Source organism: Phyllobates terribilis, unplaced genomic scaffold (genome assembly GCF_046119375.1).
Source record: "Phyllobates terribilis strain yellow unplaced genomic scaffold, ASM4611937v1 Scaffold_8__6_contigs__length_399053987, whole genome shotgun sequence".
NCBI lineage: Eukaryota > Metazoa > Chordata > Amphibia > Anura > Dendrobatidae > Phyllobates > Phyllobates terribilis.
Window position 1 is genome coordinate 221816928 of NW_027362768.1, and position 26931 is coordinate 221843858.

A 26931-nucleotide genomic window follows, 5' to 3' on the forward strand; every position below is an offset into this window, starting at 1 on the left:
CCCGATGCAAACTCAAATAGCGAGCAAATGCTCAACACTAGTCGCCGTATTGTCATCATTTTTTTTTTCTTTACTTTTGAATAAACCCCAACCCTAATACAACCCCAGCACAACCCTAACCCCAGCGTTTATTTTTTATTCCGTTCCTCATGCAGTATAAGTGATTAGACGACTTTATTCTTCAGGTCAGTGGATTACAGCGATACCAGATTCATATCGGGTTTTTAGGTTTGGAAGCGTCACACACTAAAACACACTTTTTTTTTTTGCAAAGACTAGTTTTAGCAATCATTTTTCCATATTTTGGCCGACCGAGTCATGTGACGGCTTGTTTTTTGTGGGACAAGTTGACGTTTTTATTGGTACCATTTTCAGGCAAGTAACGTTTTTTGATCGCTTTCTATTCCGATTTTTGGGAGGCACTTTTGTATCGCTTTATTCTGAGAGCTATAACTTTTATTTCCATTACGTCCATCCTGACGGCACTATGGAGGTCGTCCCTCCTATTCTTTACAGGGACAGGAAATGCGAGAGGTTAAAAGCCCCTCCCTCCACCCTCTCCTCAGTGTTTTTCCTGTCCCTGTAAAGGACAGGTGTGTCAGAGGAGAGCACAGGAAGAAAGAAGAGAACTCACGTGGGCCCAGGAGGATTGGGGGTCTCCGGCCTCTCCTTCCCCTGTGAAGAAGCCCGGTTGCCTACACCCCTCACCCCAAGGGGTCCCAGTTGAGCGGAGGAGCTCCTGGGATCTCGAGTCGCTTCCCCCGGAGTGGGGGCTCGCGCCGGCCGGGGACTCCGCTCATATGCACAGAGCGACCAGCTTAATTGGGCGCCCTGCCGGTGACGTCACCTGGGAGCACGGACCACCCTCTTCCGGTCCCGGCATGCGTTCCAGGATGGAACGCAAGGCGGTTTGGAGACATGAGGACCAAGGTAGGATAAAAGCTACCTGGGGTCCGTAAAGGGGGGAAAAAATCCCAGAAAGCTGCACCATGGCAGATACAGCTAGGTCTGAGGCCCCAAAGGAGCAGTCCCCTGTATCTGTGAGTAAAGCACAGCGTATGAGGGGGCTGGGAGAGGGAGTATGAGTATAGGTACTAATACACCTATATTGATATTAGGACATGGCAACACCTACCCAATCCAAGGAGAAAGGATCAGGGAGGCCTAGGAGATATGCCATATGTAATAAGAAGCTTGGCGACTCCGTTGAGCCTTTATGTACAGCCTGCACCTCAAAGATCGTTAGGGAAGAAAGATCTATCTTTCTAACCGAGATGAGATCCATGATGATGTTTCCAGCCTAATTCCCGCTCCTATAACTCAGCCGGGTCCCCGCGCCTAACGACCCAGGTGGGAGATGGAAGCACGTTCTGAAGTTTATGTTCTGGCCCCTTCCTCGGATCCAGAGGAAGAAGGGGAGGTGGTGTCAGATACCCCAGAGATGGGGATAAGATACTTATTTTCTTCAGAATATACGGATAAACTCCTGAAGGCTGTAAGAAGTACCATGCAGGTTGAAGAAAACCAGAAGAATCAGTCGGTACAGGACGAGATGTTTGGCGGATTGCTGGTTCAGAGACAGTCTTTCCTGTAAACCACCATATCCGAGAGATGATCCTGGAGGAGTGGAAAGAAGCAGAAAAAAGGCTGGTGGTGCCCCGTGATTTCAGGCTCCGACTCCCCTTTGAACCAGAGGACATTAGGACCTGGGACGAGGTTCCAAAAATTGATGTTCCGGTGGCTAAGGTAGCCAAGAAGACATCCATTCCCTTTGAGGATTCATCAAGTCTTAAAGACCCGATGGATCGGAAGGCGGACGGACTACTCAAAAGAGCCTGGGAAGCGTCGCCGGCAACTACGAAAACAAACATAGCTGCCACTTCAGTAGCGAGATCCATGTATCTGTGGATCGACCAACTGGAGGATCATATCAGAAATAAGACTCCCAGGGAGGACAGAATAGATTCTCTACCATTGTTAAAATTGGCCACAGGGTTTATGGCGGACGCTTCCGCCGAGTCAGTCAGGTTCGTGGCCCGCAACAACTCTTTGTCTAATGCAGCCCGGAGGGCTATCTGGATGAAGACGTGGTCGGGGGATGTTCAATCTAAAAATAAATGATGTGCCATCCAAATTTCAGGTTTAAGGGTATTTGGGCCTATCCTAGATGATATCTTGGAAAAGGCTTCCGATAAGAAAAGGGGATTCCCTGAGGAAAAACCTGAAAGATTTCAGCCCTTTCAGAAATCCCGCCCGTCCCAGAGACAGGAGTATCTGGGGAAGGGAAAGACTGGTAGATGGAGCTACTCTAAAGGGGTTAGAGGTAGAGCCCCTCTTCTTGGTTCCAGTTCTGAGTCCAAAAGGCAATGACGCCATGAACCAGGGGGGGCGTCTCTGTTACTTCGCCTGAATTTGGGCAGGGATAACTCGGGAACCATGGGTTCTAAAAATAGTTTCCCAGGGTTACTCCCTAGAAATTATTCAACCGCAGCCCGAAAGGTTCAGTTTAACAGACCCCCACTCCCATTCTTTAGATGGTCCCATGCAGACAGAGGTTCAGGACCTCCTGGATTTGGGAGTCATAGTGCCGGTTCCCCTACAGGAGATAGGTCGAGGGCATTATTCAACATTGTTTACAATAAAGAAACCCTCGGGAAAGTCGCGCACTATAATAAATTTAAGACCCCTGAACAGCTGGATAAGGTACAAGCGTTTCAGAATGGAGTCGATAAAGACAACTATCCCGTTAATAGACAAAGATGCATTCATATGTACAATAGACTTAAAGAATGCGTATTACCATGTTCCCATTCACCCCCTTTGTCAAAAATTCCACTGTTTTGCAGTAAGGGTTCAGGAAGGAACTTGCCACTTTCAGTTTCAGTGCCTTCCTTTTGGCCTAGCGTCAGCGCCGAGAGTCTTCACAAAGCCGATTTTCAGAGGTGGTTGCCTTCCTGAGGAAAAAGGACATCACCATAGTACCCTATCTGGACGACTTTCTTCTGATAGCCAAGTCAAAAGAAGAACTTCGGAGTCACCTGAACATAACCACCACGACACTTCAGGACCTAGGCTGGATTATCAACTTGGAAAAATCGAATTTGATGCCAGGAACCAGGAAGATTTTTTTGGGGATACTTCTGGATTCCGAAGTGAGAATATCTGTCTTGCCAGAAGAAAAGCAGAGGGCGGTAAGGGACAGAGTACAGGGATTTCTAAAAGGTCGGAAATCCACCAGTATGGCTATGAGGGTACTGGGCACCCTAACATCTTGCATCCCCTGTGTCCGCTGGAGCCAGTTCCACTCAAGGGATCTACAGAGAGCAGTCCTGTCTGCCTGGGACAGAAGGCAGATAACCTTAGACAGAGAGATCTGCTTATCCCCAGGAGTAAGGAGATCTCTAATTTGGTGGTTAAGACCAGAAAATCTGAAGGTGATCCCGTGGATAACATCCTCTTGTGTCACCATTACTACTGACTCAAGAAGGTTAGGATGGGGAGCACATTTACAAGGAGAATTTCTTCAGGGTTCGTGGCCAACAGAAATCCAGGCATGCTCATCAAATTACAGAGCGCTACACGCGGTCTGGGAGACGCTAAGCGCACCCAAGCTCGGTTAAGGAATCCGCACGTGAAGATCTTGTCAGACAACATGACTGCAGTTTCCTTCCTACAGCACCAGGGGGGCCCAAGGCACCCAACGCTCCAGGACCTAGCCACAAGGATTTTTTCCTGGGCGGAAAGAACGATCTGGTCCATTTCGGCGGTCCATTTAGCAGGAACCAGAAATATAACAGCAGACTATCTAAGCAGACAGAAGATCTTACCAACACAATGGGAGCTAAACAGCGAGGTGTTCTGGCAGTTGTGGGTCCGTAGGGGATTTGCCCAAATAGACTTTTTTGCAACAAGGAAAAATGCAAAGGTCAGAAGGTTCTTTTCCCTAAAGCCAGCAGACAATCCAGAGGGCGTGGAGACGCCTTGAATCACAGCTGGAGCCTGAGTCCAGCCTATGCAATTCCCCCTATAGCATTAATATCACGGACTATTCGAAAGATTCAGGAGGACAAAGCAGAAATCCTCTTAATAGTACCCTATTGGCCGAAGAGGAGTTGGTTTTCCCTGCTGAAGAGGATGGCACAGGACGAACCCTTTCTTCTTCCTTTTTAAGAGAGGACCTCCTCAACCAGGGCCCGGTATTTCATCACGATCTGAAGAGACTCCAGCTTTCAGCCTGGATCCTGAAAGGGAGATCCTAAAGGCTCGCGGTCTCTCGGACCAAGTAATATCCACGATGCAGGCAAGCAGAAAACCAGTCACCTCTGCAATCTATATGAAAATTTGGAGAATGTTCTGTACTGATAGTGGCAATGCAGAAATAGATTCTTCCCGCCCCAATATTCCTAAAATATTAGATTTCCTTCAGGCAGGATTTAATAAGGGGTTGAGACCCAGTATGCTGAAGGTTCAGGTTTCGGCCCTAACTGTATTTTTTGACTATCCCTTAGCATCTCATCCGTGGGTGGTCAGGTTCCTAAAAAACATCCAGAGGCTAAGACCCAGAGTTAGGAAATCTTTTGCTCCCTGGGATCTAAATTTAGTCCTTAATGCTCAATGTAAACACCCGTATGAGCTAGCGGAAGATATTTCTATTGCAAATCTGTCCCTCAAAACGGCCTTTCTAGTGGCAATAACTTCGGCGAAGAGAATAGGGGAAAGACAGGCCCTTTCTATTCAGGATCCTTATCTTCTAATCTTAGATGACCGTATAGTGCTTAGCTTTAACCCAGCCTTTAGACCGAAGGTTGTCTCTACCAAAAATCTTAATCGGCAAGTAATTTTGCCCTCATTTTGTCAAAACCCTTGGAACCCCAAGGAACAGTCTCTCCATTCCTTGGACGTGAGACAGTCAGTAATTAATTACCTTCAAGTGACTAAAAGTTGGAGACAGGACCAAAATCTATTTCTACAATATGGAGGTAAGAATAGAAGGCCTCCAAGCAGACCACAGCCAGATGGATTACTTCTACTATCTTGGGGGACTATATTTCAGAAAATAGATCTCCCCCCTATGGAATTGAAGGCTCATTCCACCAGAGCAGTTTCCACCTCTTGGGCAGAGAGAGCAGGGGCTTCGGTAGACCAGATCTGTAGTGCAGCCACATGGTCTAACATAAGCACCTTTTGTAAACATTACTAGTTAGATGTTCTCTCAGGTCATGAGTTGGGGTTTGGCCGAAAAGTTTTACAGGCTGTAGTCCCTCCCCAGAGTTGCCATACTTTGGTATTCTCCATAGTGCCGTCAGGATAGACGTAATGGAAAACCGGAATTAGTCTTACCGATAATTATGTTTCCAGGAGTCCATCCTGACGGCGCAGTTAGTTCCCTCCCTTCTTGGTATATTGCAGTGTACATCCTAAAATGTATAAAAATTTAAATAAACAAGATTTAGCATCCATCCAGGTGTGGTACTTAAAGAAACACTGAGGAGAGGGTGGTGGGAAGGGCTTTTAACCTCCTCCATTTCCTGTCCCTGTAAAGAATAGGAAGGACGACCTCCATAGTGCCGTCAGGATGGACTCCTGGAAACATAATTACCGCTAAGACTAATTCCGTTTTTTTTGGCTGATGGAGCTGTATGGCAGCTTGTGTTTTGCGGGACAAGATTTTCAGCGGTACCATTTTTGGATTTTTTTTTTATTTTTTTTTTTCACTTTCTTACACTATTTTTTACTTTTACACTGTGTCCCACTATGGGACTTTCACTTTTTGCTGGCTAATCGCTTGCATAGTATAGAGATGCCTGGTGGCCCTGATGTCGTCATGACGACATCAAGTCACCATGGCAACTTTCGGGACCCAGCACAGACAGCGCGCGACACCGGATACAAGGTAAGAGGCTCGCACTTGCGTGGAAGAAAACTGAAGACTACCATTCGAATGGATCAAAGAATAGCCAGAATGGCAAAGTCACAGCCAATGATCAGCTCCCAGATGATCAAAGACAGTCTCAAGTTACCTGTGAGTACTGTGGCAGTTAGAAAACGCCTGTGTGAAGCTAATGTCTTAGCAAGAAGTCCCAGCAAATCCCCATTGTTAAAAAAAGACATGTACTGAAGTGGATACAATTTGCCAAAGAAAACACCAACTGGCCTAAAGAGAAATGGAGAAACATTTTGTGGATTGATGAAAGCAAAATTGTTCTTTTTGGGTCCAAGATCCACAAAGAGTTTGTCAAACGACCCACAAACTCTGCATTCAAGCAACAGTACACTCTGAAGACAGTGAAGCATGGTGGTGCAAGCATCATGATATGGGCATCTTTCTCTTACTATGGTGCCGGACCTATTTACCGCATACCCGGAATCATGGACCAGTTTTCATATATTAAAATACTTGGAGGTCATGTTGCCTTACACTGAAGAGGATATTCTCTTTGAAATGGGTGTTTCAAGAATACAACGATCCTAAACACAGCAGTAAATGAGCAAAATCTTGGTTCCAGTCCAACAAAATTGAGGGTATGGAGTGGCCAGCCCAGTCCCCGGCCCTTAATCCAATAGAACACTTGTGAGGTGACATCAAAAATGCTGTTTCTGAGGCAAAGCCAACAAGTGCCAAAACATTGTGGGATGTAGTCAAAGTATCCTGGGCTGGAATAACAGTGACAGGTGCCAGAAATTGGTTGACATCTAGGTAACATAGATGTGAAGCAGTTCTAAAAAACTGTGGTTATACAACCAAATATTAGGTTAGTGATTCACAGGAATGCTTAATCCTCAAAAAAAGTACATATTGTGAGTTTGTAAAGACAAATGCAGACTCTATTTTTTAGAACAGCCCAATGTTCATTTTTTGCTATTTTCTGTAAAGTAGTTACAATTATATACATTTCTCTTCATGTTTTGAATTAGAAAACAGTGTGCAATGTTCCCAATGCTTGGAAATAAAAACCCATATAAAGAATCTGTGCTTAACTCCTGTTTTAGAAAACACTGCTATTATTTTGAACTCTACTGTATTCAGGGGAAGCTGCCCAGTGACTCTTCTTTGTCAGTATTCACTAAGCTGTATGGTTGCTCACATCTTATAACTGGGGTGCCTCTTGTTAAATCTGATTTTCCAAGTCCTTTCCATGAGTGACTGGGAATTTATGGGACTATTCTTGGATGGATCATCCATGTGATTTATGGAGTGTTCTTCTTAGCCAGATCTGTCATATTTGTATAGACAAACTGGAAAAAGCTTTTCTCTCCTGGCAGTCTGAAATTGGCCGTCTTTTTCGCTGCTCTCTTGCTGAGTGATGATTGACTTATCAGAGGGGTGGGGGACGCCTGAAGTTTTCCATTGCATACATCCGTTCCTAAGTAGGACCATACAAGACTCTGCCATTTATTAGTTCCATGATGACAGCAGAACTTTTTCTGTACCTCATTTGAAAATAACAGAATTTTTTTGACAAAGATTGACGACCCATGGTAGATTCTTCTGGGCTCTGCGTATTGTGTTAAGTTGCAATGCATGCTGCACACAGACGTTAATTCTGTTTTTATATTTAGATGTATAATATTTGTTTTATATTCTAAAAAATCACCTTGGCTCACCATAGTAACAAAATCTATAACCTAAGTAATTCCAGCAAATGTACAAAGGGAAATAATTGACTGTGTATAAATCTGCTTATAGTCACATATTAAGGAGCCTTTCTTTGGAGAAATATGTATGGACTGTTGGAATGAAGTGACTCATTGAAGCACAGCAAGGATATGTGGAAAGAGTGAAATTAGAGCAGAACAGGCAATAGGCACCAGACTGCTAAGCAGTAGCATAAACCGTGTCTGATTGCTACAATACATCTTCCTTCTTCTGTCAGAGGCTTTTCATGTTCTGTGCTTGGAACGTGCAATTAGCAAAAATTACATACATAAAGCAAAATTGGGTTCACCAACTAATGTGTGTATGTGTTTTTTTTTTTTTTTTAAATTTAGGTTAAATCAAGAACTTAGTGGCTGGGTCCATAGACATGAGGTTGAACAAACAAAGTCCAGACAAACACCTATCACCCACAAAGCGAGGCCAATGCAGGTGAGGTTGCATTTCTTAGCTGTTACCTTTTAACCCCTTAACGCCAATTGTATACTGTATATAGTGCAAGCGAATGCAGTTTCAAGCCCTTTAAGGGGACTAATAAATACAGTAAAAAGAGGGGAAAAATTGCAATGCTTATAAATTTAAATATCCTCCTTTTGCCGCGATTTAAGATCTTAAAAAATGAAAAAAATATATACATTTGGTATCGCTGCATCCATAGAAGTCCAATCTATGACAATATAAAATTAAAGAAAACCTGTCATCACGATTTTGCTAAGTATACTACAGGCATTGTGAGGTTGGTGCTGACACAATTGATTAAAATAATTCCTCGGTTGAAGAAATCTGTGTTGTGGTTGTTTTAATCTGTGTTTGCAGTTCTGAGTTATTGAGATGCTCGTGCTCCGGGGCGGGCCTGTGGGCAGATCTTTTTTGGGTGTTCTGGCGTCATCGTCATCATTCTGGGCTTAAATGGCAGGTTACTGAACGTCAGTGACTTGCCCCCTATTCTAAATACTTTGCTTGCGCAATTAATATTGTGCAAGCGCAGTATTTAAAATAGGAGGTCCAATTCAATAATAAAATTTAGCCCAGAATGATGAATCTTCTTCTCAGGTATCATTTTAATCAGTGTAACAGCGCCAACCTGACAATGCCTGTTGTTTACTTATCACAATCCTGATAACTGGTTTCCCAATTGGTAAATGCTGTAAAGAAAAAAGGAATCAAAACACCAGAATTGGGTTTTTTTGTTTTTTTTTTGGTTACCACAGCCCCTCAAAAAATGCAATAAGAAGTGATCTAAATGCCTTACCCAGCCCAAAAGAGTATCAATAAAAATATCAGGTTGACCTGCAAAATTATAAGTCCTCATGCATCAACTGCAAAATGAAAATGTTACAGGTCTCGGAAAATGACAGCACAAACTTTTTTATATTTTGTTATTTTGTTTGTTTTTTTTACAAATTTCAAAGTTTTTGTTTCACCTCTTAAATTAAAAAAAAAACAAAAAAAAAACACAACCCATGCGTGTTTTGGTATCAATGTAATCATACTGACCAGGATAAATATACTTCCAGCTCATTTTTACGGTACAATGAATGCCATAAAATGAAACCCAAAAAACAAATGCGCAATTGCTTGTTTTCACAGTCTAACCTCATTTGGAATTTTATTCCCATTTTCTATTACATTGTATTGTAATCTGAATGGTGTAATTCAAAACTACAACACGTCTTGTGTTTATCTTCGATTAAACGTTTATTTAGTCTAAAAAATAAAAATAAAAAATTTCATCTGGAATGCATGCAAAGTCTCATGTAAATGTGGCCTTAAAAGTAATCTGTCAGCAGGTTTTTGCTATGTTATTTGACAGCAGCATGACGTGTGTGTGTGTGTGTGTGTGTATATGTATGTGTGTGTTATATAATATAATATATATGTGTGTGTATATATATATATATATATATATATATATATATATGTGTGTGTGTATATATATATATGTATATATATGTATGTGTGTGTATATATATATATGTATATATATGTATGTGTGTGTATATATATATATATATATATAATGTTTTAATGTATATGTTTTGTATGACAGAAAACCAGTGGAAAAGATGGTGCACAACTGGTAACAATGCAGTACACGGAGAACAGCTTAAAGTAAGTAAATCTCACAGAGAGAAAGGGCATTGAATATTGGTCATGGGGGTATTTACATTAGGGAAATATACTTCTAATGAACCTAACAAATACTAAGTAGCACCAAATTTTCCACATTTGATGCAATTCCACACACATTATTTTTATTTCTCATCAGAAGTCCATATAGCATACATGATATAAATAATGCCACCCCAGCATGTCCAGTGTGTTGCAGCTCTGCAGTTTGCTGCCCTTGCTCCTCTCTTCTATATCACATTCCACCCAATGGCCGCTCCCATCAGTTCACTATTAGCTAGCCACAGCGCCCCCACATTCATAATCCCAGTGTGTGATTGACACATAGAGACAAGGAAACTGTCCGAAGCTAACGCTGGTTTTCAGCATGGGGATTGTGTATTGCACACACTGTTTCCAGCTGTCCTAATGCTGCCAGTACCTAAAGAGAGCCCATGTCTATTAGAAAACCCCTGTGACACAACCACTTATTAACTTTCCACTATACAAATATCCATCTACAGGGAAATTTACTAAGACCAGTACTTTATTATTCAGTGCTATGACTGATGAAGATTTGGGCTATAACTTAGCCTTTTTGGGGGGGGGGTTTAACCCCTTAGTGACCGGACCAATTTTTTTAAATCTGACCAGTGTCACTTTATGTAGTAATAACCCTGGAATGCTTTAACATATCCCACTGACTTTGAGATTGTTTTTGTGACACTTGATGCTTTATATTAATGGTAAATTTAGGTTGATCTGTTTTGCGTTTATTTATAAAAATATCAGAAATTTGACAAATGTTTTAAAAATTGTAAAATTTCAAACTTTGAATGACTATCCCTTTAATCCCAATAGTCATACCACACAAAAGCATTAATAAGTAACATTTCCCTCATGTCTGCTTTACATCAGCACCATTTGTAAAATTTTGTTGTTTTTTTTAGCATTTTAGAAGGTTTAAAAATATAGCAGTAATTTTTCATTTTTTCAAGGAAATTGACAAAACTTATTGCACTCGGTATTCCCATAGACAATAGATGGAGTGGAGCCCGCACATGCAAACCTCCACTCCATTCAGGAAAGGTCCCTTTTTGGACGGTGCTTAAGCCCTGATTTCTGGATTGCTGAGGATGGTCAGACCCCAGCGCTGAGCAAGTTATCTCCTATTTCAGGGATAGGGAGCAACTTACTTTTTGGGGGAAAAAGTCTCCACTTCTGTCACTGCGGTGTGGAACAGGATATTGTCAGTGGCCGCACATGTACTGTATTTGTCTATCACCGATACTTGGGAGGTAAGGGGGTATTTAGCAGAACTAGCTGGTGAATGGTGCAAGAGTTTCCCATAGAGACCATTATTTTCAGAGGGTTACTCCCAATTGTACATGTGCACTAGTTTCCAGAATGCATTTACTTTATAACTGAATATGAAGGCTATTCTGGTGACAACCGTAAATTGCTTGTCCCAAAAAATGTGACTTTCAATTCCCTTGCTTGCATTAACAGTACGAAGGTTGACTCTGGCTACATAAGAATGAATCCCTGCAGCCCTGTTCTGCTATGGATGTTACTCATTGTGTCAGTAAGCAGTCACACATTGAGTAAAATCTTATGTCATTGGAGAACAGCTTCACATGATATTCAGCCGTTTATCCCATAAATTAAGGAAATTCCCATAGCTGTTACTAGATAAGTTCTCAGCATTTTCTGTTTAGGAGAATAGGTGCAGTCCATGATGGACATTGTCAATTGGTTGGAATGATGAGATCTTTTCCCAGATTTATTTAGCTTTCTGGTGAGTAATGTGCTAGGCAAACATTTACTCTCTTCATTCTTTTCTTTCCTAGGAACCCAGTAAATGAGTTACAGATATATTATTCCTCACCAAGAAGCTATCAGGAGTTTTTGGAAGCTATCCGCAGAAGGGGAGATACATTTTATATTGTGTCTTTTCGTAGGGTAGGTATAATGTATTTACTGGTATTTTTTTTTTTTTTAGTTGCAAACCGTGCAATTGTGACGGTGTTAAAAAATAAATTAATTAATTTAAAAAAATCGACCACATGCAATGTACCATAATTGGGAAAAAAATGGTTGTGCGAATGTTGGACTCACAACTTCAATCTATAGTAGTAATCTGCTGCCAACTTCCTTAAAGGAGTTGTCCTCTACTTTGGTAGTGTTGACTGATCCTTCGGATAAGTCTTCAATCTCAGATCTTTGGGAATGCGGCACCCCCATCGATCAAATTTTATCATGTCCGCAACTGCAACTACATAGCGTATGGGCCTTGCTGGTCCGCTCCACAAACTGTTGACATCTGGCTGCTATCAGAACTAGTAACAGCTGATTGGTGGGGGTGCCGTATGTCGGACCCACACATATCTGATATTGTTAACTTACTCTAAGGATAGATCATTAGTATCAAGGATCCAGTTGGATGAACACCTAAGTGGGCTGCGCTGCTGAAGTAAATTAATTCTTCAGAGATGATGATGATGATGATGATGATGAAAAGGCTTTTTTTCTTAACCGCGTTTCAATGCCGTACCGGCGTCTTTTTCGAGTAAAAAAAAAAAAAATGTGTACAATATGACAACAGATGGGTTTTTAAAGGCCCAAAATGGATGCCAGTTACATAGGGAACACCCACAGTAGCACTTAAACCAATGGGGAAATTAGGAATTAAGGAATAGATTAAAGTTGGGAGGAAAAAAAAGGACCATCCTTCATACTGATAAAATGTGAACAGTTGAATGATTGCAATGTGGGAGAAGTGGGATAAGAACCCAGGATGGGGCAGTGAATAGAAGCCAGTGAGTGAATATTTAACAGGGGAGCCACCCAGGCAAATGTGGGAAAGGGGACAAAGGAAAGAGGGGAAATGCACATATAAATGGCACCACATAAATCAAAGACAAGTTGTTGAGGGGAAGCAATTTGAGTGTAGGAGAAATGTGATTAGAACCTGGGATTTGGCAGTGTATGGATTTCAGAAGGGCAACATATAACAGAGGCACCATCTAGGTGGATGAGGGAAAGGTGATACAGAAAAGGGTACTATACTTATAAATGAATAAAAAGGACAAAAAGTGTTGTAAAGACTGCAGTTTGGAGTGCAGGAGAAACCGGATTTGAACTCCTGCACGCCAAACAATGCCTGCATAGAGTTTGCTCAAAAACACATGAATGACTCCCAGACTATGGGAAATAAGATTCTCTGGTCTGATGAGACGAAAATAGAACTTTTTGGTGATAACTCTAACCGGTATGTGTGGAGAAAACCAGTCACTGCTCATCACCTGCCCAATTCAATCCCAACAGTGAAACATGGTGGCGGCAGCATCATGCTATGGGGGTGTTTTTCAGCTGCAGGGACAGGACGACTGGTTGCAATTGAAGAAAACATGAATGAGGCCAAGTACAGAGATATCCTGGATGAAAACCTCTTCCGGAGTGCTCTGGACCTCAGACTTGGCTGAAGGTTCACCTTCCAACAAGACAATGACTCTAAGGACACAACAAAAATAACAAAAGGAGTGTCTTCAGAACAACTCTGTGACCATTCTTGACTGGCCCAGCCAGAGCCCTGACCTAAACCCAATTGAGGATCTCTGGAGAGACCTGAAAATGGCTGTCCACCAACGTTCACCATCAAACCTGGCGGAACTGGAGAGGATTTGCAAGGAAGAATGGCAGAGGATCCCCAAATCCAGGTGTGAAAAACTTGTTGCATCATTCCCAAGAAGACTCATGGCTGTACTAGCTCAAAAGGGTTCTTCTACTCAATACTGAGCAAAGTGACTGAATACTTATGACCATGTTATATTTCAGCTTTTCTTTTTTAATACATTTGCAAAAATTTCTACATTTGTTTTTTTTTCAGTCAAGATGAGCTGCAGAGTGTACATGAGAAAAATGAGAAAAAAAATGAACTTTTTAGAATTTACCAATTGGCTGCAATGAAACAAGAGTGAAAAATTTAAAGGGGTCTGAATACTTTCCGTACTCACTGTATTACAGATAGAATATATTCCATAGGAATCTTAGAATATGTGAAAATATTAGTATAATGGGAGGAGTAACGGCATGCCTAAACCCTTTCAAGGGGTTGTTTTATTTATTTTCTCTTTTTTTTCCTTTACTAGCAGGCTGGAAGATGCTAACAGAGCCAACTACCTGCCTGTTGTACCCAGCACAGAGCGGTTATTGGCCGCTCCTGCCAGCAATTCAGCTGCTCCCTGTCAACAGGGCATCTCTTCTTCTACCAGGCTGCTCTGTCAACAGGGATGTGACTTTTGACGTCATACTGATTGATAGCCAGCTCGTAAAGTTTGGCAGTGGAGAGCATGCTGTCAATCAGCATGACGTCAAAAGTCGCGCCCTGTCAGCAGAGCGGAAAAGAAGCAGCCACTCTCTTGATGTTAAGTCAGCAGAAGCAGTTGAATTGCTGACAAGAACAGTATGTGACCGCTCTATTCTGGCGAAGAATTGCACCAAGCACAACAGGCAGGTAGTTGCTAACTACCTGCCTGTTATTGCTTAGGCATTTTTTCTTTTGTTTTTTTGCAAAATATTGGATATCCTTTTTAAACAATTCAATAACCACTTGGACACAAACAATGAGTAAAAGGCATATTACCATAGCAACTCAATGTGTGTTTTGCAAGAAATGCTTATGGTTCCCATATATATTAGATGATAGTCAACGAGACCGGACAACCATCTCGGGTCTATGTTGCCACAACTCTACCCCAAAAGAGGATGAGAGAAGGATTGGACAGTTGGAATTTCTCTGCCCTAGGTTTTCGTCTTCAGGGGAAATAAACTACTACTGAGCTGTCAGCAACCGTCTAATTATCATCATATATGGCAGGATTACAATAACTCCTTTAATACAAATCTAGAGGTAGATAACCGAGTCACACCATTCACACTCAATTGTGATTACTTGTCATTTATGTCCCTGCTTACAACACTGTTCTATGGGAGGTGATACATTTTATTTTTAATGCAAGGCATATCTGGGAATATTTCTTCTTCTCCCAAGGATCCAGCACCCATGGAGAAAGGTTGCCTTATGGTCTGTTATGCCTGAAATTTACCCCTTTACGGCCTGTGACGTATTAGTACGCACAGGCTGTAATCCCCCGGTTCAGTGAGGGCTCCGGCGGTGAGCCCGCACTGAACCGAACACATGTCAACTGATTATTACAGCTGACATGTGCCTGCAACAGCTGCGGGTGCAATCGCGATCCACCCGCGGCTGTTAACTTGTTAAATGCCGCTGTCAATCTCCAACGGAGGAATTTAACGCGCGCTTCCGGGAAGCGCGTCCTAAGCCCCGCCCATCGGCGACCCCCGTCACTTGATCGCGGGTCACCGAATGGCGGGCATGACAACCCAGGGTCTGCAGCAGACGCCTGCGGTTGTCATGAGCTGGTCACTATGAGCGCCACCTAGTGGTCGGCGCTCATAGCACAGGACCATTTTTGCTGCATACAGGGGATCTGCTGATCCCCTGTATGGAGCAGAGGCGATCGGATTGTTGCTGCTTCTAGTCTCCTATGGAGACTATAGAAGCATGCAAAAAGTGAAAAAAAAAAGTTTTTAAAAATATAAAAAAAAATTAAGTTTAAATCACCCCTGTAACAGGGCCGGGTGGTGGAACCTCTGTGCCCAGGAACAAGGAGGGACCCCGAGGGGCAGGTGTTATACAGGAGACGACCTTGTATTAGAGCAGGTGGCTCCCACGGGTCAAGTAGCGGGGACTGACCGGAGTAGCGGGTGGACACAACAGGTAGGTAGCAGTCTCTGGGTGAGTAGGTGGGTGGTCACGGGAAGTGACGGAAGAGCAGATAAGAGTCTCTTAGCTGGCAGGCAGGTGGTCACGGCAAGTGACGGCTGAGCGGGTAAGAATCTCTTGGCTGGCAGGCAGGCGGTCACGGCAAGTGACGGCTGAGCGGGTGATAGTCTCTTGGCTGGCAGGCAGGCGGTCACGGCAAGTGACGGCTGGGCGGGTAAGAGTCTCTTGGCTGGTAGGCAGGTGGTCACGGCAAGTGACGGCGGAGCCTCCAGGTAGGCTAGCAGGCGGGTAGCAGGTGAGCGCTCCCAGGTGAGCGGGCTAGCAGGTACGGCAGGTAGCAGGCAGGTAATTAGCAGGTGCTTCCTGGTCCGCAGGTGGACTTGCCCTTAGACAGACTGGCAGATGCAGGAGGCAGACTGTCGGGCTGAAGAGAAGACAAGCAGGCAAACAGGACTGGTAGTCAGGCTGGTAACGGGACCTGAGGTCTGAAGCAGAGGTGAGCATGCTTTGCAACAACTTTGCTCGGGCACCTCCATTTTGGAGGAGGTGCCTTATATATGGGAAGTCCTCCGGCTATTGGCCGGGGACTCCTTAGGATGGCGCGCGCGGTCCCTTTATGAGAGGGGGAGCGTGCGCGCGCCCTAAGCACAGTGCCCGAGAAGGAGCGCGCGCCGGCAGCAGCGAGGGAAGGAGCGCTAGAGGACGCCGTGCGCTGAACAGGAAGGTGAGAGGGACGGCGTCTCTGCCTAGCAGGAGGCAGAGACGCCAATGCTACAGTACTCCCCCCTTTAGGCCCCCCTTTTTTAGGCCAGAGAGAAATTTCTCAAGGAGAAGCGGAGCGTTGATGTTCTCCCTGGGTTCCCAAGTTCTTTCCTCAGGACCAAACCCCTTCCAATCCACCAGAAAAAAGGTTCTCCCTCTTACCCTCTTGGTGGCCAGGATACTCTCCACTTCAAAGACGTCTTCAGCAGAAACCGGAGTAGGAGGAGTACCTGGATTGTCGGAAAAAGTGTTAAGGACAACGGGTTTGAGGAGGGATACGTGGAAGTAGTTGGGAATGCGTAGGGTGGCCGGGAGTTTTAATTTGTAGGCCACTGAGTTAATTTGCCTGAGGACTTCGAAGGGTCCGATGAATCGAGGGCCCAACTTGTAGGAGGGTACTTTGAGCCGCACATGTTTGGAAGAGAGCCAAACCTGGTCTCCCGGACGAAATTGAGGCGGATCCAGACGTCTCTTATCAGCATATCTCTTCATCCTCTCGGAGGACAGAAGAAGAGCGGACCTGGTGCTCTCCCAAGTAGTAGAAAATTCGCTGACAAGAGACTCCGCGGCAGGGCTGTCCACAGAAGTGGAGACAGGAACTGGAATCTGGGGATGTTGGCCACCGACTATAAAGAACGGGGATTTGGAAGAGGATTTACTCTCATGGTTATTATAAGAGAATTCGGCCCATGGTAGGAGATCCACCCAATCCGAATGGTGGGCATTAACGAAGTGCCGGAGGTAGCTGGTCAGGATCTGATTGATCCGCTCCACTTGACCATTGGACTGTGGGTGGTAAGCGGAGGAGAAATCCAGGGTGACGTCTAGCAGCTTACATGTGGCTCTCCAGAAGCGTGAGGTGAACTGAACCCCACGATCCGACACGATGTGGAGGGGTAGGCCATGGAGATGGAAGATGTGATGGCTAAAGTCTTTTTAGCCAGCTCGGGTGCAGATAGGAGACCAGGCAGGGGAATGAAGTGGGCCATTTTAGAAAAGCGGTCAGCGACCACCCAAATGACTGTACAACCGGCAGAAACAGGAAGATCGGTGATAAAGTCCATAGCAATGTGCTGCCATGGAGCAGCAGGTACGGGAAGGGGATGGAGATGGCCAGCTGGTAGATGTCTGGGAATTTTGTTACGGGCACAGGATGAACAGGCCGCGACGAAGTCCACAACGTCCTTTCGCAGGGTAGGCCACCAGTAATGCCGGGTAATGAGCTGGAAGGTCTTCTTTTGGCCAGCATGGCCAGCTAGTTTAGACGAATGTCCCCAGCGAAGAACCCTCTCCCGATCTGGTACTGCTACAAATGTCTTACCGGGTGGAAGATGAGTCAGATCCAAGGGGGCCACATTCATCACCTTGGAGGAGTCAATGATGTGCGTCGGCTCCTCCTCTTGTTTGGAGGACAGGAAGGACCGGGACAAGGCATCAGCTTTGACGTTCTTGTCCGCCGGGCGGAAATGAAGAATGAAGTCGAAGCGGGCAAAAAACAAGGACCACCGGGCCTGGCGAGGATGGAGTCTCTGGGCATTTTGGAGATATGCCAGGTTTTTGTGATCCGTGTAGATGATTACCGGGTAAAGAGCCCCTTCAAGCAGATAGCGCCACTCCCCCAGTGCCAATTTGACGGCTAGCAATTCGCGATCTCCTATGGAGTAGTTGCGCTTAGACGAGGAGAAGATTTTGGAGAAGAAACCACAGGTTACCATTCTCCCGGTAGAAGATTTTTGGGTGAGTACCGCTCCGGCTCCGGAGGAGGAGGCATCAACCTCCAGGTAGAATTGTTTATTACAGTCCGGACGGTGCAGGACGGGGGCAGAGGCGAAGGCTCTCTTTAAGGAAAGGAAGGCCTCCTCTGCTTCAGGCGACCATACCTTGGGATTTGCCCCCTTACGGGTAAGCGCAGATATGGGAGCAGTCCGGGACGAGAAGTGTGGGATGAAAATACAATAGTAATTGGCGAAGCCCAGGAATTGCTGTATCGCCTTCAAACCTTCTGGACAGGGCCATTTAAGAACGGAAGAGAGCTTCTCGGCATCCATTTGCAGACCTGTCTGGGAGATAACATAGCCCAAGAATGGAAGGGAGGTCTGGTCGAAGAGGCACTTCTCGTATTTGGCATAAAGGTGGTTCTGCTGAAGCCTAAGCAGGACCTGTGGGGAGATCCGGAGAGAAGACCAAGATATCGTCCAGGTATACCACTACGCAGGAGTACAGGAGGTCACGGAAGATGTCGTTGACCAGCTCTTGAAAGACAGCGGGGGCGTTACAGAGACCAAAGGGCATCACAAGGTACTCATAGTGACCGTCCCGGGTATTGAATGCAGTCTTCCACTCGTCTACTTGACGGATACGGACAAGGTTATATGCTCCTCGTAGATCCAGCTTGGAGAAGATCCTGGCGCCCTTGAGACGGTCAAACAATTCGGAGATGAGCGGCAGGGGGTATTTGTTTTTTACAGTGATTAGATTGAGTCCTCTGTAGTCAATACAGGGACATAGCGAGCCGTCTTTCTTTTTGACAAAGAAGAATCCAGCTCCAGCCGGGGAGGTAGATTTTCGGATAAATCCCCTAGCCAGATTTTCTTCAATGTATTCAGACATGGCCCGGGTTTCGGCCGCAGACAACTGGTAGATACGCCCACGGGGAGGAGTGGCGCCAGGTACCAGGTCGATCGGGCAGTCATATGGCCTATGGGGTGGCAATGTCTCTGCTTCCTTTTTACCGAAGACGTCCGCATAGGGCCAGTATGGAGCCGGGAGACCGGGTAGATTAGCTGGAGTAGGTGGAGGGCGAGCTGGGCGGACCGGAACCAGGCAGGTCTTATGGCAGTCGGGACCCCACCGGAGAACTTCACCGGATCGCCAGTTCAATACGGGTTCATGTGTCTGGAGCCAAGGTAGACCTAGCAACAGGGAGTGAGAGAGTCCAGATAGCACATGGAAGGAGATCTTCTCAGAGTGCAGCATTCCCACCTGCAGAGTTAAGGGTTCAGTGACAAGCAGGATGGGCACTGGAAGGAGTCTACCATCCACGGAGGCAACTGACAAAGGTTCAGTGAGAGGCTTGGTGGGCATACGGTATCTCTCTACCAAGGACTGGGAGATGAGGTTCCCAGCAGCTCCAGAGTCCAGGTGGGCGATTTCAAAGTGCCGATCCTCTCCCCAGGAGAGAGAGACTGACAAAGTCAGGGAGGGAGAGGACTTACTTTTGTCTATGACGACCTCTCCGAGCGATCCTAGACACCGGTGTTTCCCGGCCTCTCCGGGCAGGAACGGATCAGGTGCTCCTTGCTGCCACAATAGAAACAGCTCCCCTCGGCCCGGCGTGACTCCTGGCGGGATTTGACCAACTTGGTCTGGTCGACCTGCATGGGCTCGGGTGAGTGCGCCCGGGGAGTGACTGAAGAAGAGACAGGTCTCTGGAAGTTAGGAGCAAGGCGGGGAAACCTTCTCTCACGGGTGGTTTCCTTAGTGCGTTCCTGGAACCGGATGTCAATCCGGGTAGCAAGTGTCACCAGGTCGTCCAGGGTGGTAGGGATGTCCCGACCGGCAAGTTCATCTTTAATCCGTCCGGAAAGACCCTCCCAGAAGACGGACAGCAGGGCCTCGTTATCCCAGGCAAGCTCAGAAGCGAGGGTACGGAACCGTATGGCATATTGACCTACGGTGAGACTCCCTTGGCGGAGACGTAGCAGAGAGGAGGCTGACGAGGTCTTTCGTCCCGGTTCATCGAAAACTCTCCGGAAAGCAGTGAGGAAAGCTGACAAGTTGGATACCAGGGGATCCCCTCTCTCCCACAGGGGATTTAGCCAAGCCAGTGCTTCCCCAGTGAGATGGGACATGATGAAAGCCATTTTGGCCCGGTCGGTGGTAAAGTGATGTGCCAAGAGTTCAAAGTGCATGGTGCGCTGGTTAATGAAGCCTCGAGCCAAGGCGGGATCTCCACTAAAACTAGGCGGTGCAGAGATCCGGGGCCTCGGACCGGGTACCATGGCATTGATGGGTAGCGGCGCTGCCGGGGCGTGAGTCGTACGACTGGAGGCCGGTCCAGGTGGAGCAGTCAGTGTGTCCAGGCGGGAGTTGACATTACGCAGGTGGTTCAGGATGGATTCCTGTTGGGATCTCTGACGGGAGACTTCGTGGAACAGGTCAGAGAGCCAAGGAGCTTGGGCGCCACCGGATTCCATGGCCCGAGCAAACTGTAACTGGGCCGGGTGGTGGAACCTCTGTGCCCAGGAACAAGGAGGGACCCCGAGGGGCAGGTGTTATACAGGAGACGACCTTGTAATAGAGCAGGTGGCTCCCACGGGTCAAGTAGCGGGGACTGACCGGAGTAGCGGGTGGACACAACAGGTAGGTAGCAGTCTCTGGGTGAGTAGGTGGGTGGTCACGGGAAGTGACGGAAGAGCAGATAAGAGTCTCTTAGCTGGCAGGCAGGTGGTCACGGCAAGTGACGGCGGAGCCTCCAGGTAGGCTAGCAGGCGGGTAGCAGGTGAGCGCTCCCAGGTGAGCGGGCTAGCAGGTACGGCAGGTAGCAGGCTGGTAATTGGCAGGTGCTTCCTGGTCCGCAGGTGGACTTGCCCATAGACAGACTGACGGATGCAGGAGGCAGACTGTCGGGCTGAAGAGAAGACAAGCAGGCAAACAGGACTGGTAGTCAGGCTGGTAACGGGACCTGAGGTCTGAAGCAGAGGTGAGTATGCTTTGCAACAACTTTGCTCGGGCACCTCCATTTTGGAGGAGGTGCCTTATATATGGGAAGTCCTCCGGCTATTGGCCGGGGACTCCTTAGGACGGTGCGCGCGGTCCCTTTAAGAGAGGGGGAGCGCGCGCCCTAAGCACAGTGCCCGAGAAGGAGCGCGCGCCGGCAGCAGCGAGGGAAGGAGCGCTAGAGGACGCCGTGCGCTGAACAGGAAGGTGAGAGGGACGGCGTCTCTGCCTAGCAGGAGGCAGAGACGCCGATGCTACAACCCCCCTTTCGCCCCATTCAAAATAAAATAATAAAAAAAAAACCCTACACAGACATATTTGGTATCGCCACGTTCAGAATCGCCCGATCTATCAATATAAAAAAAGAATTAATCCGATCGGTAAACGGCGTAACGAGAAAAAAATTCTAAACGCCAGAATTACTTTTTTTGGTCGCCGCAAAATTGCAATAAAATGCAATAACGGGCGATCAAAACATCGGATCTACCCCAAAATGTTATCCTTAAAATCGTGAGCCCAGCGCGCAAAAAATAAGCCCTCACCCAGCCCCAGATCCCGAAAAATGGAGACGCTACGGGTCTTGGAAAATGGCGCTATTTTCTTTTTTTTTTTTTTTTTACCAAATTTTGGAATTTTTTTTCACCACTTAAATAAAAAAGAACCTATACATGTTTGGTATCTACGAACTCGTAATGACCTGGAGAATAAGAATGACAGGTCAGTTTTAGCATTCAGTGAACGTGGTAATAAAAATAAATAAAAAACAACTGTGGTATTGCACTTTTTTTGCAATTTCACCGCTCTTGGATTTTTTTTCCCGTTTTCCCGTACACGATATGGTAAAACTAGTAATGGCGTTGAAAAGTACAACTCGTCCCACAAAAAATAAGCCCTTACACGGCCATATTAAGCAAAAAATAAAAACGCTATGGCTCTGGGAACAAGGGGAGCAAAAAACGAAAATGCAAAAACGACGAATCCCAAGGTTGCGAATGGGGTTAAAGGTGATCTTAATCTTTTAAGTTTGTTTTATAATTTATATTTTGGATTTTTGTGCATTTTGCAGGACCACTTGCTATTGCCGGCTACCAACAGAAGTAAAACCAGCAGGCCAAAAATGTCAATTATTTTGCCCTCAACAAATATTAATGGTAAGTAAGTTAAATGGAGCATAAGGGAAAATTACATTGATGTAAAACAAGATGTTTCGCACACTATGTATATACAGTAGTGTTCAAAATAATAGCAGTGTGCTCAAAAACACGAGTTAAGCACAAAATCTTTATACTGGTTTTTATTTCCATGTATTGGGAACATTGCACACTATTTTCTAATTCGAAACATGAAGAGAAATGTATATAATTGTTAACTACTTTACAGAAAATAACAAGAAATGAACATTGGGCTGTTCTAAAAAATAAGTGTCTGCATTTGTCTTTACAAAACTCACAATATGTAGTCTTTCTTTTGAGGATTTAGCATTCCTGTGAATCACTAACCTAATATTTGGTTGTATAACCACAGTTTTTTAGAACTGCTTCACATCTATGTTACATAGATGTCAACCAACTTCTGGCACCTGTCACTGTTATTCCAGCCCAGGATACTTTGATTACATCCCACAATTTTTTGGCACTTGTTGGCTTTGCCTCAGAAACTGCATTTTTGATGTCACCGGGTGTGAGCTGATTTTGACAGCAGACACCCAGTACTCTGTGCTAGGAGGGGCACAGCTCCCAGCACATTGACCCCTGAAATGCTGCGATCTAAGTCGATCGCAGCATTTCGGGAGCAGGTAGAGGAAAAACAGCCCCTCTTACCTTTGATCGGAGACCCCGCACTGTCAGCGTGGGGTCCTGATCGTTGCCATGGTTACCTGATGTCGTTATGACATCCGGGTCACCAGGCATCCCAGTGCAGAGCTGTCAGCCTGCTGCATCCCTATGCTGTACAAGCGATCAGCCTGAAAAAAATGAAAGTTCCATAGTGGGACAAATTGTAAAAAGGAAAAAAAATGTAAAAAAATTGAAAAATAAAAAATAATGCACAAAAAACTAAAAATATACTGTACCCACAAATATTATTCTGAAAAAAACACAATAAAAGTACCCATTTGGTATCGCCGGCGTGTGGAACGACCTGACCTATAAAACTGTCCCACTAGTTAACCCTTTTAGTCAACACGGTAAAAAAAATAAACAAAGCAAAAAACTATGCTTTATCACACCGCCTAACAAAAAATGGAATAAAACGCGATCAAAAAGACTTGTGTAAATAAAAATGGTATAGCTGAAAATGTCATCTTGTCCCGCAAAAAACAACCTGCCATACAGCTCCATCAGCTGAAAAATAAGTAAAGCTCACAGAATAAAGCGATGCAAAAAAAATTTTGTGCTATAAAATAGTTTTTATTGTGTAAAAGCGCCAAAACATAAGAAAATATATAAATCGAGTATCGCTGTAAACATACTGACCCGAAGAATAACGCTTCCTTATCAATTTTACCACACGTGGGAAAAAAAAACTTCCTGAATTGTTGGTTTTTATTTATTCTGCCTCTCAAAAATTGGAATAGAAAGCGATCAAAAAATGAAAATGGTACCAATAAAAACGTCAACTTATCCTGCAAAAAACAAGGCCTTACATCACTGTCTGTTGGAAAAATGATTGCAAAAACTAGTCTTTGCTAAAAAAAAAAACGTGTGACAGCTGCCAAACATACAAACTCAATATAAATCTGGTATCGCTGTAATCGCACCTAACCGAAGAATAAAGCAGTCTAATCACTTATGCCGCACGAGAAATGGCGTAAAAAATAAACTCTAGGATTAGAGTTACAGTTAGGATTAGGGTTGGGTTAGGGTTGTGTTAGGGTTAGGGTAGAGTTCGGGTTGTATTAGGGTTAGGGTTGGGGTTGGGATTTTTTCAAAAGTAAAGAAAATAAAATGACAATATGGTGACTAGTGTTGAGCGCAAGTGCTACTTGAGCTTGCATCGGGTGCTCAGGTATGCACCGAGTATTCCGAGTGCTCAAGTGACATGCTCGAGTCTTCGCCCCATATGTTTCGTGGCTGTTACACAGCCAAAAGAGCCACGCGGGGATTGCCTGCCATGCACGGTTCAATCCCCGCATGTTTTTTTTTTTTTTTTTGGGGGGTGTCTAACAACCGTGAAATATGCGGGACGGGGACTCGAGCGTGTCACTGGAGCACCCGCGATGCTTGGTGCTTACCTGAGTACCCGATGCAAACTCAAGTAGCGAGCACTTGCGCTCAAGACAAATGACAACTTATTCAATATGATGACCTAATGTTATCAAATTGTGTCGTACCTCCGGGCTCAAAATGTTCACTATACCCCTTGATTATTATCCTTGAGGGCTCTAGTTTCCAAAATGGGGTCAATTGTGGGGGTTTCCACTGTTCAGGCGCATTAGGGGTTCTGCAAATGCAACATGGCGTCCGCTCTCGATTCCAGACAATTTATCGTTCAAAAAGTCACACTGTGCTCCTTCCCTTTTGAACTCTGCCGTGCACCCAAACAGTGTATTTTCCCCACATATGGGGTATCCGTGTACGCAGGAGAAATTGCACAACAGTTTTTGGGGTCAGTTTTCTCCTCTTACCCTTGTAAAAATATAAAATTTGGGGCTAAAAGATCATTTTTGGGGAAAAAGTTCGATTTTTTTTTACTTTCATGGCTCTACATTATAAACTAACTTCTGTGAAGCACCTGGGGGTTCAGGGTGCTCACCATACATCTAGATAAGTTCCCTAGGGGGTCTAGTTTCCAAAATGGGGTCAGTTGTGGTGGGTTTCCACTGTTTAGGCACATTTGAGACTCCCCAAATGGCGTCCGCTAATTTTTCAAGCAAATTTTACATTCAAAAAGTAAATTTTCCCTTCTGAACCCTGCCGTGCACCCAACAGTGGTTTGCAATCATTTTCAGGAAGAAACTGAGTATTATCTGACAGAATTGCAGGGGTGCCAATACTTTTGGCCAGCACTGTAAATGTTGCTTATCTGAGCAGGTCACCAGACTCTAAGGCCATTATTTCTGTGAGTTGCCATGGCAACCAAAAGGACCTCAAAATAATGATCACAGGGTATAAATGGGGGGTCAAGGAGCCCCCACACTCTGTTACCTATCTACAACCCCTGGCAAAAATTATGGAATCACCGGGCTCAGAGAATGTTCATTCAGTTGTTTAATGTTGTTGAAAAAAAGCAGATCACAGACATGGCACAAAACTAAAGTCATTTCAAATGGCAACTTTATGGCTTTAAGAAACACTAAAAGAAATCAAGAAAAAACGTGGTACTCAGTAAGGGTAATTTTTTTTCAGACCAAGCAGAGGGAAAAAATTATGGAATCACTCCAATTCTGAGGAAAAAATTATGGAATCATTAAAAACAAACACACAAAAGAACACTCCAATACATCACTAGTATTTTGTTGCACCACCTCTGGCTTTAATAACAGCTTGCAGTCTCTGAGGCATGGACTTAATGAGTGACAAACAGTACTCTTCATCAATCTGGCTCCAACTTTCTCTGATTGCTGTTGTCAGATCAGCTTTGCAGGTTTGAGTCTTGTCATGGACCATTTTCTTCAACTTCCACCAAAGATTTTCAGTTGGATTGAGATCCTGACTATTTACAGGCCATGACATTGACCTTGTGTGTCTTCTTTCAAGGAATGTTTTCACAGTTTTTGCTCGAGGGCAGGATGCATTATCATCTTGAAAAATGATGTCATCATGCCCAAACATCCTTTCAATTGATGGGATAAGAAAACTGTCCAAAATATCAATGTAAACTTGGGCATTTATTGAAGATGTAATGACAGCCATCTCACCACTGCCTTTACCTGACATGCAGCCCCATATCATCAATGACTGTGGAAATTTACATGTTCTCTTCATGCAGTCATCTTTATAAATCTCATTGGAACGGCACCAAACAAAAGTTCCAGCATCATCACCTTGCCCAATGCAGATTCGCAATTCATCACTGAATATGACTTTCATCCAGTCATCCACAGTCCACAATTGCTTTTCCTTAGCCCATTGTAACCTTGTTTTTTTCTGTTTAGGTGTTAATGCTGGCTTTTGTTTAGCTTTTCTGTATGTCAATCCCATTTCCTTTAGACGCTTTCTTACAGTTTGGTCAGACATTGACTCCTATTTCCTCCCATTCGTTCCTCATTTGTTTTGTTGTGCATTTCCTGTTTTGGAGACATATTGCTTTAAGTTTTCGGTCTTGATGCTTTGATGTCTTCCTTGGTCTACCAGTATGTTTGCCTTTAACAACCTTCCCATGTTTGTATTTGGTCCAGATTTTAGACACAGCTGACTGTGAAAAACCAACATCTTTTGCAACATTGATTGATGATTTAACTTCTTTTAAGAGTTTGATAATCCTCTCCTTTGTTTCAATTGACATCTCTCGTGTTGGAGCCATGATTCATGTCAGTCCACTTGGTGCAACAGCTCTCCAAGGTGTGATCACTCCTTTCTAGATGCAGACTAACGAGCCGATCTAATTTGATGCAGGTGTTAGTTTTTTGGAAATGAAAATTTACAGGGTGATTCCATAATTTTTTCCTCAGAATTGAGTGATTCCATAATTTTTTTCCCTCTGCTTAGTCTGAAAAAATGACCCTTACTGAGTACCACATTTTCTCTTTCCCCATGACGGCATCACGGAGAGAGAGGGGATCCGCCCTTCAAGGACAGGAAACCTACAGATAAAAAGGGCGGCACCTCTCTCCTGCATCAGTTGGTTTCCTGTCCTTGACAGGGACCTACGGATGAAAGTTTCTGTGAAAGGAATGAAGAAAGAAGAACATTAGACTTACCAGGCCCGGCCAGACCGG

The 26931-nt window shown here is 44.8% G+C and overlaps 1 protein-coding gene across 3 annotated transcripts in view; it reads left to right on the forward strand.

Annotated features, from left to right (window-relative positions):
* Positions 1-26931, forward strand: part of ATF6 (activating transcription factor 6) — a 168012-nt gene that overhangs the window by 114713 nt on the left and 26368 nt on the right. For all 3 annotated transcript variants that reach the window (XM_073644073.1, XM_073644072.1, XM_073644074.1), the window contains 4 exons: positions 7990-8086; positions 9705-9766; positions 11614-11725; positions 22120-22204. In XM_073644073.1, the coding sequence (XP_073500174.1) occupies positions 7990-8086; positions 9705-9766; positions 11614-11725; positions 22120-22204 (356 nt within the window). The remainder of the gene's footprint in view (positions 1-7989; positions 8087-9704; positions 9767-11613; positions 11726-22119; positions 22205-26931) is intronic.